The 21,379-nt window shown below is 46.1% G+C and overlaps 1 protein-coding gene and 1 long non-coding RNA gene across 2 annotated transcripts in view; one reads left to right on the top strand and one right to left on the bottom strand.

The window, feature by feature from the left end:
- Positions 1-7,440: 7,440 nt before the first annotated feature.
- Positions 7,441-20,338, bottom strand: LOC142829934 (uncharacterized). The gene is made up of 3 exons (XR_012904876.1): positions 20,228-20,338; positions 19,638-19,722; positions 7,441-8,004 (listed from the first exon to the last, which is right to left on the bottom strand). It is a non-coding gene; the product is annotated as an uncharacterized LOC142829934 (long non-coding RNA).
- SLC30A5 (solute carrier family 30 member 5) overlaps positions 18,884-21,379 on the top strand; it is a 35,295-nt gene continuing 32,799 nt past the window's right edge. The window contains exons 1-2 of the mRNA XM_006119161.4: positions 18,884-19,180; positions 19,425-19,547. Of these exons, the coding sequence (XP_006119223.2) occupies positions 19,107-19,180; positions 19,425-19,547 (197 nt within the window). The 5' untranslated portion in view covers positions 18,884-19,106. The remainder of the gene's footprint in view (positions 19,181-19,424; positions 19,548-21,379) is intronic.

The raw sequence follows: 21,379 nt of genomic DNA, 5'->3' as shown, positions 1-21,379 counted from the left end.
ACAGTTCAAGAAGGTTCTTAATAAATTGGAGAGGGTTCAGAGAAGAATGATTTCAAAAGAATGATTAAAGGATTAGGAAGTATGCCTTAGAGTGATAGGCACAAAAAACGCATTCTATTTAGCTTCACACAGAGAAGATTAAGGGTTGACTTAATTACAGCCTATAAATATCTATATGGGGAACAAATGGGCTCTTCAATATATCAGACTAAGGTATAACATGATGCAATGGCTAAAAGTGGAAGCTAAACAAATTGAGACTGGAAATAAGATGTAATTTTTAACAGTGAGAATAATTAGCCATTGGAACAATTTAACAAGGGTTTTAGTGGATTTTTCATCACTGACAGTTTCTAAATCAAGATTGGATTTTTCTTCTAAAAGATCTGCTCCAGGTGTTATATTGGAGAAGTCCTATGGCCTGTGTTATACACAGGGTCAGACTAAAGAATCAACAATGGTCCCTTCTGGCCTGAGACTCTGACACACAACACATCTCTCTATAAAAATAACTCTGAAACCAGCAGGGGTGGCTGCTGAAAAGGGACACAGGGCAGGGGAGAAGCACCAGCCACTTGATCACACACCTCCTATGTGACTCCCCCTTGCACCACCCCTACCCTGGAGGAGGACTAGGACAACTCCCTCTCCCTGCCCCACCTCTTCCCCCAAATGCCCTTCCCTAAGCAATACGGTCCCAGGGACTAGCAGGGATCTGGTACCCGCAATAGGGGCACTCATCAGCAGTTGGCAGGAGGAAGAAGAGCAACCCAACCCCAACCCAGTCCGCTTCCAGCCACATAGCTCTGCTTCCACCAGTGAGTGTGGGGGTGGTCTCACTCCTTCTCCCAGACAATGAAACTGGGAGCTTCAGGAGCAGAGCAGGCTAGAGCTGCATCACCCTGCTTCTCCCTGTTATGCTTATCATAAGCACAAGGGATCTTTTTAGGGGAAAAGGCAATACGCAGTATTTATTGAGAATACTAAGTAAAAAACATATGCATTCACTGAAACAAATACACACAGGTTGGCTGTGTGTTAGGTGAATAAGTACTTCCTGAGTTTGTTTTAAACTTCCTGACTATTAATATAATTGAGTGACTCCTGGTTTCGTATTATGCATTTTCTCCATATTATTCATGATTTTATAGACCTCTATCCTATTTGTCTCTTTTCTAAGATGAACAGTCTGTCTTTTTAATCTCTCCTAATATGAGTGCTGTTCCATATCACAATTCAGTTTTGTTGCCCTTCCCTATACTTTTTCATTTTACAACATATCTTTTTGAAATGGGATGACCAGAATTGCATGTAATATCGAGGTGTGACTTTGCTTTTTCCTGATTTATCTCTTTCTTACTGGTTCCTATCATTTGGGTATGTCTAGACTGCATTCCTCTGTCAGCAGAGGGATTCAGATTAGGCAGGTCGACACTGCAAATGAGGCAGGGATTTAAATACCCCACACCTAATTTGCATAAAAATGGCCACCGCATTTTGCCAACTCAGCACTTTGTAGGCAAAAAGCGGCAGTCTAGAGGGGGATCTGTCGAGAAAGAAAGCCTTTTTCAACAGATCCCTTATGCCTCCTGCAAGGAGGTTTACAGGCTCTGTCGAAAAAGGCTTTCTTTCTCGACCGATCCCCCTCTAGACTGCTGCTTTTTGCCTACAAAGTGCTGAGTTGGCAAAATGCAGTGGCCATTTTTATGCAAATTAGGTGCGGGATTTTAAATCCCTGCCTCATTTGCAATGTCAACCTGCCTAATCTGCATCCCTCTGACGACAGAGGGATGCAGTCTAGGCATACTCATTCTGTTGGCTTTTTGCTACTGCACATTCAGAAAATGGTTTCAGAGAACAATACATAATGATGCTAAGATCTCTTTCTTGAATGTTAATAGCTCATTTAGCCCCCATTCTTTTGTATGTATATAGTTGGGACTAATACAATGTTTTCTAATGTGCATTATTTTGCACTTATCTACATTGAATTTTGTCTTCCATTTTGTTGCCCACACACCTACTTTGGTGAGCTCCCTTTGCAATTCTTAAGTCTGTTTTGTGCTTAACTAATCTGAGTAATTTTGAAGAGTCTGCAGATTTGCCATCTCATTGTTTATCCCTTTTTCCAAATCATTTATGTTTATGTTCTAGTACAGCTCCTTGGAGGACCCAGCTACTTACTTCATTATTCCTACCTTTTGTTTCCTATCTTTTAACCGGTTAGGGTACATCTATACAGCAGGGCTAAAATCGAATTAAGCTATGTAACTTCAGCAACATCAATTGCATAGCTTAAGTCAAAATAGCTTAACTCGACTTTTGGTGCTATCTACACTGCAGGAAATTGAAGTAAGAACACTCTTCCTTTGACTTCCCTTACTCCTTGTGAAATGAGAGTTACCATGAGTTGGAGTAAGAAGTCCTCCAGCTCCACATTATTTCAAAATAAAGACTTGTAGTATGCATACTATGTTATTTCAGAATAACATCAGTTATTCCGAAATAATGCTGCTGTGTAGATGTACCCGTACTGATCCATGAAAGGACCTTCCTTTTTATTCCATGACTTCTAATTTTCCTTAAAAGTCTTTGGCATGGTGTCTTGTCCAAGGCTTTCTGAAAGTTCAATTATTCTATATCAATTGGATCACGCTTGTCCACTTATCAGAGGGGTGGCCATGTTAGTCTGGATCTGCAAAAGCGACAAGGAGTCCTGTGGCACCTTATAAACTAACAGATGTATTGGAGCATAAGCTTCGTGGGCAAAGACCACATGCCAGACATGCATCTAACAAAGGGGGTCTTTGCCCACAAAAGGTTATGCTCCAATATACCTGTTAGTCTATAAGGTGCCACAGGACTCCTTGTCACTTATCCACTTGTTTGTCAAAACCCTCAAAGAATTTCAATAGATTCAGGAGACATGATCTCCCTTTACAGGAGCATTGTTGACTCTTCCCAACAAATTTATTTTATTTACATATTAAATTAATGTATTCATTTGTTCTCTTCTCTACTATAGTTTCAGCCAATTTTCCTGATACTGAAATTAGGCTTACTTGTTTGCAGTTGCCAGAATCACCTCTAGTCTAGAGCCCTTTTTTCAAAATGGCATTACATTTTCTATCCTCCAGCCATCTGATACAAAGGCTAATTTAAGTTGTAGGTTGCATACCACAGTTAGTAGTTCTGCAATTTTGTATCTGAATTCCTACAGAACTCTAGTGAATAGCACTTGGTCTTATTGTTTAATTTATCAGTTTGTTCCAAAATCTCTTGTATTGACATCTCAGTCTAGGATAGTTCCTCAGATTTGCCAGCTCAGATATGGGAATCTCCCACTCATCCATTGCAGTGAAGACTGATGCAAAGGATTCATTCAGCTTCTCTGCAATGACCTTGTTTGTATTCCTTGGATACTTCTTTAGAACCTTGATCATCTAGTGGCCACACTGATTGTTTGGCAGGCTTCCTGCTTCTGATGTATAGTACTTTAAAAATGTGCAGTTAGTTTTTGTCTTTTGCTACTTTCTCTTCAAATTTTTTTTTATTATTTTTAGTCTGCCTGATTATACTTGTTTACCTGACAGCCAGAGTTTATGTGTCTTTCTGTTTTCCCCAGAAAGATTTGAGTACCAATATTTAAAGGCTTCTGTTTTGTCTCTAATTGCCTCTTTTGCTCTGTTAACCACCAAGTCATCTAACCATGCTCAGAACAGGTCTAAAGAAGGAGGTGTATACAATGCCAGTGGCTGTCTGACACCAGTGTTCCCATCATTGCTATAGCCAGTGATACTGGAAGCATGAGATAGTTGAAATAAAAGGCTAATGTAGTGCAGACAGGCCCATGATGCTCAATTCCTAGACAGCATGTTTTCTCCATTATTTCAGAATTATAAATATCAGAATGGAGAAATGGTATAAGATACATCTAAATCAAAGCAACAGTCTTAATACTCAGAGTTAATGCCATTCATTTTTATTTGACACTGACGTTGCTTCATCAGTTTCTTATAGCAGAACTCAGCTCTCTCAGCAAAAAAGGGTATGTGACAGTGTGTGTCTACCACACAGTGGACAAGAGAGGGTTAACCCCATTCTATGAATGGTGAAAATCCTACCCCTCAAACAGGGAATGCTCCAGCTGCTGCCTCAATATAGAAAGAAGCAGCCAATCTTATTCTAGGTTGTGACTACTGGAGAGGAAAGATCTTTGGAGGAGGCTCAAGTTAAAAAGTCATCACAGACCTAGTCTGTGGAAGCTGGAGATTTTGAGAGTTGAATTGGAGGTCTGTAGCTAATGGAGCCACAGGGAATCATCTGCACTAAGGAGCCCAGACTCTGAGACCCCAATATCCCAGGAATTGGAATTGTGGTAGGAAATGACTCAGGGAGGGTCAGCATATTTTGGTGAGATTCCCAGAGCTGACCCAGTGGTGACCACTGCCACTGGTAGGGACTTGGGTGGGGGCTGGGTGGAGTCGGGTGGTCCTGGGCCCCATAGACACATCATTGCCTCCTGGTGGCAACCCCTCTGCCTGGGTATTGGCTGTTAGGCCATAGTTCCAGTGTTAGGGAGGGGGACTGATAGACTTGCTGGGCCCCTGGGCAAGATGGGGGAGGGACCTGACCCTTTACTCTCAGAAGGGTTGGGCCCTCAGATAGAAGAGGTAAGGCTGGAGTTTCGCATGCTGCCCCCTCCCCCTAATCAGCCCTCAGAGCCTCCCTGTGCATGCCATCCAGAGGCTCTGGCAGTGATTTAAAGTGCCCCAGCCGCTGCTGCTTCTGTGGTAGTGGTGGCTGGGAGCCCCAAGCTCTTTTGAATTGCTGGGTCCCAAGGCAACTGCCCCCTTCCACATCTCTTGTTGGCAGGACTGGTGGGCTCTCATATTGACCTATGGGCCAAAGTAATTGACTTTAACCTCTGGGCCTTGCAGCTTTTAGCCTAAAGGCTATCAGGAAGACTCTAAACATAGGGGTATCATAACCATGCCATGCCCCAAATGAGGATGGGATGTATATACCATGTGATATGATGTAATAAAACATGTATATTTTAAATTTTAAGGGGAGAAGCAACTGATTTCTAATGGCCCGGGTGTACTGAGAGAAAAGGTGTAGGAGTTTTGGTCTCAGAACCCAGTTTACAATGCAAAGTTATAAAAAAAAGCAGGTGGTGATTTCAATTATTTCAGTTTATGCACCAAATCATAGACTGGTACCTAGTTGAAAATTGGTCTCCTGGTTAAGGGTCTGGCACTAGACTAGGACGCAGGGCAGGGATTCAATTGTCAACTCAGCCATAGATTCTCTGTGTGACCTCTTGTAAGTCAATTAATTGCTCTGTCTTATTAGCAGATCATGAGTTCCTACCTTGGCTAAAGACAGTTATTGTTTTCTTAGTAAACTGAGCACCTGATCCTGAGAGGTGCAGAACTCTTACATTTCACATTGACATCAATGGTCAAATCCAGCATGGCCCCTTTAAAAAATGCTTTTGAGGCTTTTTGGTCCTAACAGGCTGCCAGTGGCCATCCGCCATCTTGTCTTCCTGCTCTGGGCCAGACAGCTCCCCTGCGGAACCAGATAAGCACCCGGGATTTTCACCTCTTGGACGGGAAAAAAATCAGAAAATACTGGACATTTTAGATGTTGAATTTTTTTACTGGACAGGAGGCGAAAGTACTGGACTGTCCAGGTCAATACCGGACACCTGGCAACCCTAGGAACAGGGGACCATTGAAACTAAGGCCCCACTTCCACAGGATACTACAACTAGAAGGAAGAACAGCAGTTTTTAGAGCCCACCAAACCAGACACCAGTTTGGTGGGGACGCTATGTCTGAGCCATCCTTAGCTCTCTGTCTTCCCTATACAGGCTGTGCTGCAAGGGTTCATGGAACCCTAGGAATCTCTGGACTCCTTTGTAACAGAGAGCATTAGGACCCTCAAAAGGCAGGTGTAGGGGGCAGAGGGAATCTGTCCACCATTTGGGATGCAGCAGATCCAGACTCCAGAGTAGCTGGGGAATTTTTCTGTGTCTTCTAGTAGACCCACTCAGTATCAGAGCTCCCCTAGGCAAGGAAGGCAGGATTTGGGCCAAAAACTTAATACCTCTGACCATCATGCTGTATATGAGCAGGCAGGATTGAAAATTGATTATCTTATTCTTAAACAATTTTTCTGATAATAGGATATCAGACTAACAGGAAATGACACACATGTTAAAAAGTGGGCTGACCAATGCTGCAAGATTTGCTTATGTAAATTTAATCTGGCTGTGACAGCCTGTCACTGGTCGGGGGGCGGGGCGACCGGAGCCCCGATCCCCCGGAGACTGACGCCGGGGAACCGGCCCTCCGGCGTTCCCCCAGCGCGGGCGGGAGGCGGCGGCGGGCGGGGGTACTTCCCCCGCGCCTGCGCCGGTTGCGCCGCTTTAGCTCCTTCCCCGCGTCCCCGGACGGCGGGGGCGGGGGGGAGCAGATCAGCTGGGCGGCGGGGCGCTGCGCGGCGGCGTGCCCGGAAGGGGCAGGGCCCCAGGGAGCGGCTGCCGCGGCGGGCCGGCTCAAAAGGGCCGGCCGCCGGCGGAGAAGGGGGCAGGCTCCTGGCAGGAGCACCGGATCGGATCCAGAGGCAGGACGGAGCCCGGGCGGCATACCCCGCGGCTGCCGGCCCGGCGCTGGTCCCGAGGCCTTCGGGACAGCCACTGCCCCTGGCGGTCCCTCAGCCCAACGGCAGACGGGGGGCGCACCCCACCACGTCGCACACAGTGGGAGCGGGACGGCCGGAGACAGAACGGCACCCCAGAACACTCCCCAGAGACTGCTTCCGGAGATGAGCCACCGCAGGACCCCGAACCAGGGTAGGTGCGAAGCAGGCGGGCGCGATTGGTGGGCACCGCCCGGAGGGAGGAAGGAGTCCGGGGCGGGGCGCTTTTGGCGACCTTGGGTGGACAAGTTGAGGAGGGATTAACCCCCCTCGTCCACCGCGTCGGGGCGCAAGCGAGCCCCGTCGCTTAGGGCCCCGGACTGGGACCCGGAGAGAGGGTGGGGCCGGGTCCCCCTCCCTCCACGAAGGAAACATCCCCCTACCCACGACCTTAGTGGAAGAACGCCGTCAGGCGGACCTCCAGCGAGTGAAAACTCTAAACCTGGGGCCTGCCGCCCCGTCCCGCAGAGGCGGATAACTATTACCGGGTTCGCTGATCCCCCCTTCCTACTGGGAGGAGGTGATCGCACCCATTGTCGGGGGTCCCCCCCTTGGGGCCCCAGGGACTGAACGAGCCCTAGGAGGGGGGCATGAGGGTTCGCTGACCCCCCCTCGGACCAAGAGGGGGTGATCGCACCCCGAAACCCCCACACTGGCACTACAGTCTGCTACTGATTTTATAAGGAACAGGCTCACACACCATCTCAGCAAGTCTGTGCATTATTTCTCTACTGTTTTATTTTCTGCTATGTTGACTTCAACTGGTAACTTTCAGTAAAACAATGAATGGGTTATGTCACATTACAGGAAATCACAAAAAACTCTCAAATGACTGATTTTCAGGAGCTTTTCTGATTTTGCATCAAATCTTTTGCCTCCTCAATCTGCTATTGCTTCTTAGTCAATACTGGAACTTTATAAAACAAAAGTCGGATGTTACAGTACAGATTTCTTATTAAATGGTTTCCTTTTCCTAAATAAATTATAAGTGAGAGAAAAATCAGGCCCTATATAGCAGTAGAACTCCACCAGGTTCAACAGTTATGCCTGATTTACAAGTGATTTGTAAGTGAGAAGAGAATCAGATGCACTGTCAACCAAGCCATTATAATCCTTTTTTAGAGACAGCCCCCTCTCTTCCCTCCACCCTAAACAGATGCCAGTCTTGGAATTCTCCTCCGCTTGCTGTAGATCTCATTACTGAATGCAGGCATTAAGAGCTGAAGTCTCTGGAATGTAGTCCTCTGCATCCTTCTCAGAAGTGATTTATTCTGCTAAATTGTGCTTTCATACCTGAAAAGGGCAAGTGTGGGTAGCTGCATTACAATGGGAAGAAAAATAAGAAGTGAAGTCATAGCAAACTGTGTTCCCTCAAACTGAATCAGAGGAAAGAGAGACAAATCCTCTGTTATTTTAGTTATTCAGTTAGTCCCAGCAAATTTTCCCGAAATGGATGTCCAAGTTGCCATTATACAAACACAAAACTATAAAATTCATTTCAGAACACAATACATAATGATAGCATTGCTTGAACAATTTAGACCTGGAATACATACCCATCCATTAGAATCTTTTAGAATGCTGTGAATTAACTAATGTATTCCAGCGTCTTTATAATTTTGTTTCATTGTTTTAAACTTATTTTTGATGTTTCTGGTTTTTATTGTTTATGTGGATTTTCTCCTATTTTTGGTCCTTTTAAAATATTCCCTTTACCTATCTACTTCCTTTCAATTTGCTTTCCCCATTTTAACTTCCTTGAAACAGCAAGTTTTTTAATCTCTTCTCCCTTTCCACATTGCCTCTCCCTCCTCCCCCGCCCGCCCATCTCTCTCAACACCCTGGTCATTCACCAACTTTTTCAACTTTCATGTTGCTGCCTTCAGTCTAGTTTACAGTTCTCTACCTAAACTTTATGCCATTTGGCAACATCTCCCCCTTCTGGACATAGGACTCACAACATGTTAATTGAACCTTGCATAAGTAAATATGTTCATGTCCTTGTTTATTAATGCAACCAGATGCTCAAGTTCTATTGCCATTGTTTCTGTAAAGTGAAACCCTAAATCTTTCACTTTCCAGCAGCCATTTTGCTATGTACTCTTGAATGATACCTTCATCATACTTCGCAAGCTAAACATTGGCGTACTGCTTGGATAGAAAGCTTCCAAGAAACAACTGGACACTGCTGAGTCATTTACTAACTGGTAACCACAGGAATAGATTTAATGGTGGGTAAAATAAACAAATGTAGACTGAATTCTCTTTCTGCCCTTTTCATGCTCTTTACCTGTTGAAGGGCCCTAGAGAGCCCTTCTATGGTCCCTCCCCCAGTCCATTCATCAATTGATCTTAAATTTATAGCTGGATGCTCTTTCTGTAATCAGTACTGACCCAGTGCCTCAAAATGATGATGGAAGTTTCCACAGTGCTGGAGATACCATATGGATGAGCTAAAACCAAAATCCTGGCCTCTTTTGATCATTAATCCCACATTACTTTTTTCAAGAGGTAGCATTGTTAGCCCAACCTTGACTGACTAAATTCCCCCTAAAGTTTCATTTGGTAATGGTAATCTTCTCTTGTCCTAAACTCTTCAGTAGTCTTCATGTAAACTAAAATATTTCGTCTCTTTTCCAATACAGAGTTATTTATCATTAGTGGATAAAGTACGCCTTGTGCATAGATTTTATTAGGTTGGGAGTAATATCTTATTGAGGCTGATAACTGTAAATAACAAACTCCTTTAAGTAATAAGATAATTGAAATAATAGATATCACCATGCAAGTAATGTGAACTGTGAGAGAGTTGACTGGTGTCGGAATGTAAACCTGTGACCCAGCTATTGTTTAGAGATATGTGTGTGAAAGCAAAGCAAAAGAGACACCACAGAAAATCTTTCAAATTTCATAGGGTACATAAATGTCTAGTCTTGTTTAGTACATCAAATTCTAAAGCCAGCTGAGCACTGGGGACTTCTAATTTGGATCACATCATATAATGCAGTGGTCTCCAACCTTTTTACATCCAAGATCACTTTTTAAATGACAGAACAAGCCAAGATCTACCACCCTGCCCCTTTCTTGAAGCCCCGCCCCTTCCTCTCTATTCTCCTCTCCATCACTTGCTATCCCCAACCCTTATACTGCTGCTTTTTTCCCCAATTCTTCTGTAGGAAGAGGTTTTTCCAATATATGGCCTGTCTAGACTGGACAAAATGTCAGAAAAAACCCTTATATTGGAAGCCCCCTTATTCCTTGTGGAAAGAGGAATATAGGGTTTACCGAAAGAGCACGTTTGCTTTGACACTAAAAAAAGCAGAAGAACAAATGCATTCCTGGATGCAGAAGAGTTTTTCTGGGATATCTCCGGAATCCTGAAAAACTCCTGCAGTCTAGCCTTATCCTCGCTGGGTTGAGGCAGGATGTGCAGGCTCTGGGGTGGGAATGAGGGATTTGGGTGTGGGAAGGGGTGAGAGATGCAAGCTCTGGGAGGAAATCTGGATGCAAGAAGAGGTAGAGAAGGGGACGGTGGGTCAGGGAGGGGGCTTCAGGCCAGGCAGCGTTGGGGTCAGATGTAGGGTTAGGGTACTAAGCAAGCCACTGGCTTGTGGATATGAGGGTACAGGAATTTGGGTTGGGGTATGTGAGGGGCTCAGGGCAGGGGGTTCCAGGGTATAATAGGTTCAGATCGAGGGTCTGGGGAAGGGGGAGTGCAGGAATGTTATGATGCTGTGGCCAGAGGGTTTGTTGGCCAGGCTTCATTTTCAAATAAAATACTATGTCAAACACAAAGTTTCTGCATTGTCTTTATTTCTGAGAAGGGCAGGGAACCTGTTTTGAGACAGGGGTCACTGACCCACAGAAAAGTCAGTTGGGGCCACACAAGTGAGATGCAAAATAAAAACTCCTCCAAAACCCTCACAAGCCTCACTAATGTGGCCCCAACTGTGCTGGTGGGAGCAGGGGACATGGTATTGGGGAAGGGTGCCAGGGGATAACGGGATAGGGTGCTGGATAGGGTGCCAATGGGTCCTGGGGCAGGGGATAGGGTGCTTGTAGGTGCTGGGGCAGGAGACTGGGTGCCAGGGCAGGGGACAGGGTGCTTGGGCAGGGTGCCAATTGGTGCTGGGGCAAGGGACAGGGGGCTGGGGCAAGAGACAGAGGACCAGTGGGTTCCGGGGCAAGGGCCTGGGCAGAGGTCAGGGTGCCAGTAGAGGCAAGGGACAGAGTGCTGGGATAGGGACAGGGTGTCAGCAGGGGCAGGGGCCAGGATGCCAGTGGGAGCAGAGTGCCAGTGGGAACAAGGGGCAAGGTGTTGGCTGGGGCAGGGAATCCTCGGCATGTGCCTTCCTGCCCCTTCCCCTCCGCCTCCGGAGGAGGGAAGCTCCGGCAAGAGCCTCTTCCCGGGACTCCTCCCCCCTCCCCTGCAAAGGAGGAAAGCTCCAGGGTGCATTTCCCCCCAGAACTCCTCCCCCCTCCCCGGCGCGTGCTTCCCCCTGGGACTCCTATGTCCTCCCTGGCAGAGGAGGGGAGCCCTGGAGCGTGCCTCCCTTCCGCTTCCCCTCTCCCCCCCTCCCCCACATCCAGGAGGGAAGCCCTAGTGCGTGCTTCCCCCCGGGATTCCTCACCTCTCCTCCACAGAGGAGGGAAGCCCTGGCGCGTGCTTCCCCCCGGGACTCCTACCCCCTCCCCAGTGTGTGCTTTCCCCTGGGACTCCTCCCCTCTACCCAGCGCGCGCTTCCCCCTGGGACTCCTACCTCCTCCCCCGCAGAGGAGGGGAGCTCCGGTGCGTGTCTCCTCTCCCCTCTCTTTCCCTCCTCCCCCTGAAGCCCCAGCATGTGCCTTCCTCCAGGACTCCTACCTCCTCCCAGCATGCACAGACCTGGAGAAGGGGAGCAGGAAGCGCACTTCCGGAAACCCCGGAAATGGCGCACAGCTGCCGGACTTCCCTCCACCCCATGGGAAGCTGGCACTACCTCCATTTTCGGAAGTAGGCAGTAGGGCTTCTTGGAGGTGGGGAGAATTGGGGGGAGCCCCAAACGCCTCGCAATTGACTGGTCAAGCCCTCCCAATCGAGCAGTTGATCGCGATAGACGGGTTGGTGACCACGGATATAATACATTAGAACTTGATAAGGAAATCTCTGAAGCTTCAGGGGGTAGCCGAGTTAGTCTGTACAGGATAAAATTAAAAAACAACAAATGGTCTGGTAGCACTTTATCTACATGTTTTGTTAGTCTATAAAGTGCTACCAGACCATTTATTGCAATTTCTGTAAGTGTCCCATAGCTGGCACTGTGGTACAACTTGTCATGAACCAAACAAGATAATCTGGTGCTGCATTAATCAGACCCTATCAGAGGCGGGTCAGGAGGGCCATTTTGCCTGGGCCTCAGGAGACAAAGGTGCCTCAAATTTTGACATTTTTCTACCAAGTCATTTCTATTTGTTATACACCTTGCAATTATAACAGAGACAACAAAAGAAGCTATATATACCTGCAAAAAATTATTTAAATCATTGTGGGACCTCGGGTCTTTGCCAATTTTTCGGTCACATCCAAGTTTTCATCTGCATGACTGGAGACTGGAGTAGCTTCTGTGATTAGTGATGCTACGTTAGGAAATGCTGTTTACAGTCTTTGCATAGTTTACAGGTTTTGAAGTGATTTTGCTTGGTCTGTGGGTGAGCTTAACCTTTAAATTAGATGTTTATCTCTGCATAGGATATTTTCATATTCCTGTATTTTTTTATGTGTCTTCGGATACAATAACCATACCAGGCTCAGATGTAAGTGACCTCTTCATCCTGTTTTAGATTAATCTTTAAAGGCTTTTTATGTGATAATAAATATTTACTTCTAGTTGTTTAATAAACTTTATAGCCAAGCTGGCAAATCACCCCATGTTCATATTGATAATAATGCACCAGTTATTAGAGGAATTTAATAATGGGTACATGTTAGCAGACAAAATTTCAAGACTTTGAAATAAGGCTATAAGGGCCATAATAAATAACACCCCAAACTGTTATTATATAATATTCATTGTGAAGTATATACAATTAAAGTATTGTATAACCAATAGCCTTTAACTAATTAATTTGTGTGTTACTGTATTTTAAAAGAACCCCTTTATAAAAATAAAGCAAAGATTTAAAAGTGGTGCAAGTAAAAAGGCAAAAGCAACATAGTGAAGCAGCAGTTAAAAGTTTAAAGCCAATAACATCATTTCTCGTAGAAAAAATGCCTCAGCCATTAAACGGTGACCATACTGACAGTGACACTTCCAGTTCTGACGATGAAAACTTTGTACCTTCAAATGGCATTTCAATGTCACTACCTCAAAATGAGGAGGTCATTAATCAAGACACAGAAATGCCAACAGTAGTGATAGATGTAGAATCTATGCTCGATTTAGAGGCTGTGCAGGCAGAAAATGAGGACCTCAGAGATGCTGCACAGCAAGAGCAAGAACTTGCACAGGACACAGTGAAACAACAGCAGCATCAGAAACTGATATTGGACTTCTTAATAAGAACAATGTTGCTCAAATTCAGTTCTTTCTCAAAATTAGTTGTTTTCAGATTCCAAGTAATATACCAAAAGATGCTGAAAATCAATCTGTTCTCACTCGTCTGCTGACAAAAACTCTTCCAAATGGAAGCTGGCTTTGTGGAGCATGGAAAAGCAGGCTCTGTACTGTATACCCTGTTTCATTTTTAACAGTAATACTTCAAATGCATCAGTACTGTCTGCTCTGTCCAGATGGAGCATCAGGAAAGGGTAGAGGCAGTTGAAAAACTGAATACCTGCACATGAAACTTCAGTATTTCATAAAGATAACTATGTTCCATGGAAATCAGCTAGTAGAGCAGCACTAGCTGACAGTTCAATTGAAAACTTACTCGCGAGTGAAATGAACACAGAAACTGATAACCTTGAATGCATATTGAATGTAATTCTTTTTCTTTCTGAACGGAGATTGGCTTTGTTTGGTTCCAATCAACATACTGGTGACCCGACAAATGGAAACTTTCTTGGCATACTTGAGCTTCTTATTAAGCTATGTTCAGTGTGTTTATGAATCACAAGAGAGTGGAAAATGCATGCAAGTTCATTGTCTGTCTACCAGAATACAAAATGAGTTTGAGCTGTTTGGGATATTTGAGCACACAATAATTCTTGGGGTGCATCTACACTGCACCCAGAGCTCAAAATACACTACACAATTTGAGCTATGCAAATTGCATATCTTATTTTGAGTTAATTTCAAAATAATTTATTTTTAAATTTGGCACTGTCTACATTGCGCCAAATTTCAAAATAGAACGCTATTCCAAAACATCCCTTTCTCCTCATGGAATGAGTGGGACATCGGAATAATGAGCCCATTATATTTCAGAATAACAGGTTTGCTCAAAAGACGTGGAATAGCTATTTCAGGATACCGGAAGTATCCCAAAATAGCTCTGCAGTGTAGACATAACTTGAAGAGATATGAGATATGCGATGTACTTTTCAATTATTGTTGATGCAACTCCAGAGTGTTCTCATAAAGAACAGAGGACCTTGGTTGTTCGATATGTTAAAATTGCAGGAAGTTCAAAGGTTTCAATTGAAGAATGATTTGTTTGATAATTTAATGAAAAAAACTGGAAAAGAAATTGCTGCTCGTGTATTAGAAATTCTGGAAAGCTTCAAATTAAATTTTCAAATCAGCATTGGCCAAGCTTATGACAATGGGTCCTATATGGCTGGGAAGTACAACAGAGTACAAGCTGTCCTTCTTGAGCAAAATCCAAACTGTATTTTCTCCAGTTGTGGCAACCACACACTAAATCGTGTTGATTGCTCTGAATCATGCAAGGAAGCAATCACATACTTTAGAATAATCCAGCAATTGTACAATCCCTTCAGTAGCAGTCCTCAAAAGCTGGAAATTCTGAAGCAGCATCTGCCCATTTCACTTCACGGCATGTCAACAACCAGATGGTCAGCATGAATTGATGGCATTAAGCCAATTGCACAGCATTGTTTAAAAGCTTTAAGTGAGCTTGAATCTCTTACTCTCACAGCACAGGCTCGCACTAAGCTTAAGTCAATTAAGAAGTAGACATTCAAATTTGAATGCATTTTAATGTCATCCTTGTGGAGGAAGCTGCTAAAAATGATCCACAAAACTAATCATATCACTGAAGCACACAATGCTACATTAGATGTTGAGAGGGATAACATTGAACGACTTCTTAAAGATATTCAAAAGATTCTAGATCAATGGGAGACAATGCTTTCTGAGTCAAAATCAGTAGCACAGGGTATTGACTCACCAATCTGAGGCTGCAATTGGTGCAAAACTAACATCTCAATCTGATGCAGAAAGGCACTATCGAGTCAATGGGGTTTTTTGTTATTATTGACTCCATCAAATCTGGTCTTTCATGTTCATTTGAGTTCCTTCAACAAATTTGTACTCTTTTTGGATTCCTTTGGAAGTTTAGAGAATTAAATGACGAAGATCTATATTCAGCAGCTGAACTGTTTCAACAAAGGTACAACAATGAAATTTCAAGAGATCTCCGCGACAAGATCGTCTTCCTGAAATGTATGCATTCTACCAACTTTAAATTGGACTGCAAGCCAAAAGAACTGCTTCAAGAAATATTCAATCTCGGCCTGTCGACTGTATTTCCTAATATCACAATTGCATTGCATATTTTTGTCGGTCTCCCTGCATCAGTGGCTTCAGGTGAATGCACATTCAGTGTGTTAAAACAAGTAAATAACTATCATCATTCTGCAATGGGACAAGAGCATATGAATGGGCACGCAATACTTAAAAATCCTCAAAAAATGAGGAGTAACGTTAGTTTGAACCAAGGGGCTTGATTCGAACTAACCTGGCCTGGAGCACACTTTCACTTTCAAATCCGCTGGCGTTCGGAATAGCGTGCGGCCAAGATTATGCTAATGAAGCACGGGATATTTAAATCCCAGCCTCATTGACTATTTCGAATGCCTACATTTGCATCCCTAGTTTGAACTAGGATGCAAATATAGACATACCCTGAGAGAGCCTGGCAATAATGCAATATTCTTAATTATCATTGCAGTAACACTTGGGAAGTCACAATCAAGGGGTAGGCACTAAACTCAAATACAATGAAAAAAAAAGTCCCTTTCCCCGAAAAAGCTTTCAGTCTTACTGATCTAAGATATCTGTAAGTATTCTCCATTAGGCTTGTAAATGTGACAATTCCATATTGTCTACTATTTTACACTGAGTCTCCTCCTACCTAGGTATTTGTATTATAATGCTGGCAATAGATGGTATTTCTATCAGCTCTTTTAGGATCCTCATGAAAATGAGATCTCTATATTATGAGCAGGCATGGAAGATTTCTATTTTTATCACTAAATGTCGATGTCAAAATTTAGATAGGCAAAGGAAGAAAAATGCTGCCTGCATACTTACTAGAGTCCAAAATCTCTTCTAATGGTACCTGAATCTGGGACAATTCCTCAGGTTTGTCACCTAAAAAGAATGGCTCAGGTTTGGGAATCTTCCCAATATCCTCAGCTGTGAAGATTGAAGCAAAGAATTCTTTTAGCTTCAGTCAGTATTCGCTCCCGATCACTGGCTGTGATTTGGAGAAGACTGATATCTCCCCTGACAACTTGCAGGAAGGAGGAGAGAAACCTATTAGCACTCTCTCTGGGAGACCACATATGCTGCACACACATCACCCTCTCCTCCTCTCCCCGTAGGCAGGAAAGGAACCAGTATCCCTGGGAGGCTGTATGTGCCAGAACCGTCATGTGCCGGACACAGCAACAAGCCAACCTACCCCTCTCCACCTGCAGGCTCCTGCCCTGGCTGGGAAAGTAGCACTGTCCCAGGAAGCCGCATATACTGGACACAGCGGGAAGCCACACTCTGATGATACCCTCCCCCTCTTGCCTGTAGGCTCCTGGACTGGCAGACCCCTTATCGTGCCTGCCTGCCTCTGGACCTAGTGTGTACCAATGCTCCCCCGAGACATCTAGGCACCTGCTGTAAAGTACCCACTTTAAAGCAAACATTTGGCCTTGCACGGAACACATCTTCACTGTCTTTAGAGATCTCTGGTGAACTCTAAGAGATATAGATTAGGCTTCACACAATATATCTCCTGTCACATCTTCCCTTGGAACCTTTTCTTTACAGCTGGGACAATAGCTATCTTGCGGCGTCCTACTTATCCTCCTACATCTGTTTGCCTGCCTCTGATCTGCAGGCACAAATGCATGAGGGAGATGTCCAGAGAGCAGATGGACAGCATGCACACCCTTGTGGCGGAGATCCAAGCAGAATGGCAGGAGCAGATCTTCACTGCGTTGGTGAAACCTAATTATAAATCATACCACCAGTTTGGGAGGTCTGACCTGCATCTTGGTTCAGACAGCATGAGAACACCTAGGCTGAGAATAGGCATGTAGTAGTGTAGCTGATTAACCGATAAGCAAAAGCGTATAGGTTAATGCTGTAGACCAGAGGTCCCCAACCTTTTGGGGCTGCCGGGCGCCTGGGAGCTGGGCTGCGCGTGCGCCGCGCACCCAGAGCCTGGGGCGCAAGAATGTCTTGGGCCGGCCCAGATCACTCGGCGGGCACATATAAGTGCCCCGGTGGACACCATGGTGCCCGCGGGCACCGCGTTGGGGACACTGCTGTAGACTTCACACTTTCCCCTCCCCCCATCAATAAAATTTTTAGCAGGCTGACCAACAGCCTGGCTCGGTCCTGGCTCACGCTAAGTCTGCGACCTACCCCCACTGTGGCTCTGCATTTAAAGTGTATTAGGAGCCAGGAGGGCAGGCAAACTGGCTCAGTTCTGGCTCGTGCTGGATCTGGGAGCTCAGTTCCCTTCTCCCCGGACAGGGGCTCCTGCCATCCCATGCTGCTGCCTCTGTATCAGAGACAGCAGAACAGGGCGACAGGCAACAGGACTGCGAGGGGAGCTTAAACTATAGAACAGTCAAGTAACCAATAAGAATTCATGAATTAATCAACTATTCAATTAACTGATATTTAACATCCCTAGATGGGAAGAAGCATAAGCAGCCACTTCCCCACCAGGCAGGAGGTGCTCGACCCCCCACGCACACATTGTCTTGAGTCCCACCCCAACTCTACCTCTTACCCCAAAGCCCTGCTTTTTACCCCATTCTACCCCACTCCTCCATTCTGACTCCTTCCCCCAAGTCTCTGCCCCGTCCTGCCTCCAATCCATCCTTTCCTCCAAGCCACTTCTGCCCTATCTCTTTCCACAAGCCCCCTCCCCACTGCTCCCCTTTCCTCCTGGAAAATCCTGAACCCATGCGAACAGCAGCAGGGTTGCTGTGGGGAGGGAGGAAGCTTGGCTGCAGGTAGGCATTTAGTACCTGCTAATTTTTTTCCACAGGTGCTCTAGCCCTAGAGTACCAACCAGTGACATAGCCAAAAGGGCCCACTTGGGTGGGGCCCAACTTTGGGTAGGTGAGCAATGATGGGGGCCCCAGCTGGAGCACTGGTGGTGGTGCAGGGTCAGCCCCATGAAGTGCTGGCAGTGAGGGGTGAGCCCTGGCTCTGCTACCTGGCCACTCTCCAGTCCAGAGCACTGGTGGCGCAGGATCAGCCCCCCACACCCAGCCTGCGGGGATGGGTGGCAGGGATGAAAAGTGGGTGGGACATATTGCATCAGGCCCACCCGTGGCTGTGGCCCCTGATTCCCAAGGATTTGGTGCCTGTAGGAGGAGGGACACAGGGAGGAGGCTGAGCTAGCTGCACAGTTTAAGAGGTACGGGGGGGGGGCCGCAGGCTCCCACCCAGAGCATAAGGTGGAAAGTACAGGGCAGGGGGCTCCCCCCAGATTCCAAGTGTGGGTGGGGGAAAGGGAGAGGCTCAGGACGAGAGCAAGGGCCCCAAGCTGAAGGAGGGGGCGGAGCAGGGCCGGGGGGGGTGTCAGTGCGGGGGGGGGGGGGGAGACACAGGACGGGATTGCCCAGCTGCCTGCGCTGCATGAGGCACCAGTGACCCGCCCCCTGCTCCTCAGCGGGAGGGAGACTCGCAGCGTTGCGCGCCCGCCCCAGACCAACAGGTGGCGCTGCGGCGCGCCGGGCGCTGTCCCTGGCCGGGCGGATGCATTGGGCCGGGGAGGGGGGGGCGCTCCCCCGCCCTGCAGCGAGTAGTTCCGGCCTCTGAGGACGTGGCTGCCCCGGCTCCGCTTTCGCAAGTTCCGCTGCGGGCCGCGGCCTGCGGGCCTTGCCTCCCCCCCGAGCTCGGCGCGGGAGCGCGCCCAACCCACGCTCGCAGCGGGCGGAGGATGAGGAGGCGCCGCGGCGGGGGAGGCGGCCTCCGCGGCTCCTGAGACCCGGCATGGAGGAGACCTACAGCGGCGAGGCCCTGGCCGGAGGCGGGGGGCTGGGGCCCGTGGATGTGCCCAGCGCCCGGTAATTGCTGCTCCGAGCGCGAGGCAGGGTCAGAGATGGGGGGCGGGTCCCTGCCCTAGAGCGGGTGCTGCCTGGGCCTCTCCTCAGGCCGTCAGCCGGGGGGCGAGGGGAGCAGCTTTGCTGGGGGGCGCTGCCCGCTACATTTCACCCAGAGCCTGGGCGGGCTGAGGGGCGTCTCCTGACGGGTCTCGGTCCCTGTTGCCCCCTGCTTAGGAAAGGCCAGTGATCATTGCTTCTTTTGCAGGCTGACCAGATACGTCGTGCTGCTGTGTTTCACCAAGGTTTTAAAGGCGCTGGGACTTTTTGAATCCTACGATCTCCTGAAAGTGGTCCACCTTGTCCAATTTATCTTCATAGTGCAGCTGGGGTAAGTGAGCCCTGGGGGCAGGGGACTGGGCTCGATGACCTCTCGAGGTCCCTTACAGTCCTAGTATTCTATGATAACCCTTTTATTAACCGTCCTGCAGCGTCTTTCCCTTGAGAGAGTGTTGTGACCCTGAATACTTGGGTTTCTGCTCATTTGGTTTGATAAAGTATTCATTCTGAAAGGGAAAAAAAGCTTAATTCATAGTAAGTCAAGGGAGCTTGTGCCTTTTATGTGCTGCCTAATAAGTTGTTAAAAAGAAAAACCTTCCTTGTTTCTGATATGTAAATTTAGACAAATATTAACAGCTCCTGACATGGTTGTGCAAGAAAAAAGTTGAGATGCTTTGCTGCCTTATCCAGCTACTGGGCCTGCTTTTCCTTTACCCCTTTTTGGGTTTTCACTTTCAGTGCCCAAACTACAGGTACTGATGGATGGTGTGTTGCTTTTGTGGTTTGACTGTCTTAGATAAAGGGGAGTCTAAGCATGTTCTCGTCATGTATGGTAAAAAGGATTTGTATTGGGATGCACAGCCGTATGAAACTACAAAACTACCATTTAATTAATAGAAATACAATGGTAGATGCATTGATCATCCCCAGTTTTGGTAATCTTGTTAAGTACAGGGACTGTCTCATTGGAATCAATAATATCTAAAACCTTATTCCTTTAAACATACTTACTGACATTTGAAGAACTATAGGGAAGGAGAATTTTTTAATTCATTGATTAAAGTGCTTGCAGTTGCTTCTTTCAGACAGATGATATAACAAGAAATACCGAGTAAAGCAAGTAAATCTGTATCTGGAATATTTCATTAAGTAAAACTAAGTAAGATCTTTGTGCTATCCTTTTCTTTGGAAGGTGCCCTCCGTTCTTGAATCTTACTTCATATATCCATTGTCATCATTAATAGCTTTGCTAGTAGCAAGACCAATACTGACTTAACTCATAATGAATCATAGAATACTAGAACTGGAATGAACCTCTTGATAAGTTATCAAGTCCAGTCCTCTGCACTCATGACAAGATCAAGCACCATCTACCATCCCTGACAGGTGTTTGTCTAACTTGCTCTTAAATATCTCCAGTGATGGGAATTCCACAACCTCCTGAGGCATTTATTCTAGTGATTTAACCACCCTGAAAGCTAAGAAGTTTTTCCTAATGTACAACTTAAACTTTCCTTGTTGCAATTTAAGTTCACTGCTTTTTGTCCTATCTTCAGAGGTTAAGGAGAATAATTTATCTCCCTCCTCTCTCTAACAACCATTTAGGGACTTGAAAGTTACTATGTCTCTTCTCTGTCTTCTCTTTTCTAGACTAAACAACCCAGTTTGTTCAGTCTTCTCTTATACATTGTTTCTAGACCTTTAATAATTTTTGTTGCTCTTCTCTGAACATTCTCCAATTTTTCCACATTTTCCTGAAATGTGACGCCAGGACTAGACATTATAATTCTCGTGTCTTGCTTGCTAATGCATCCGAAAATGATGTTTGGTGCGCTTTTTTTTTTTCTTTTTGGCAATGGTGTCACATTGTTGACTCATATTTAGCTTGTGGTCCACTGTGACCCTTGATCAGTGGTCTCCAACCTTTTTATACCCAAGATCACTTTTTAAATGTCAGGACAAGCCAAGATCTACCCTGCTGCTTCCCCAAGACCCCACCCCTTCCTTGAGGCCCCGCCCTCTCTGTTCCTCTTCTCTCCATCACTTGATATTCCCGGCCCTTATACACTCTCAGGGTACGGCTACACTGCCACTTTTTTTTATTCTTCTGTTGGAAGAAATTTTTACGACATTTGGCCCATCTAGACTGGGCCAAATATCGGA

Source organism: Pelodiscus sinensis, chromosome 6 (assembly GCF_049634645.1).
Source record: "Pelodiscus sinensis isolate JC-2024 chromosome 6, ASM4963464v1, whole genome shotgun sequence".
In the NCBI taxonomy this organism is placed as follows: Eukaryota; Metazoa; Chordata; order Testudines; family Trionychidae; genus Pelodiscus; species Pelodiscus sinensis.
The sequence above is the reverse complement of the archived record's forward strand: the minus strand, read 5'-3'. Positions and strand labels throughout refer to the sequence as shown.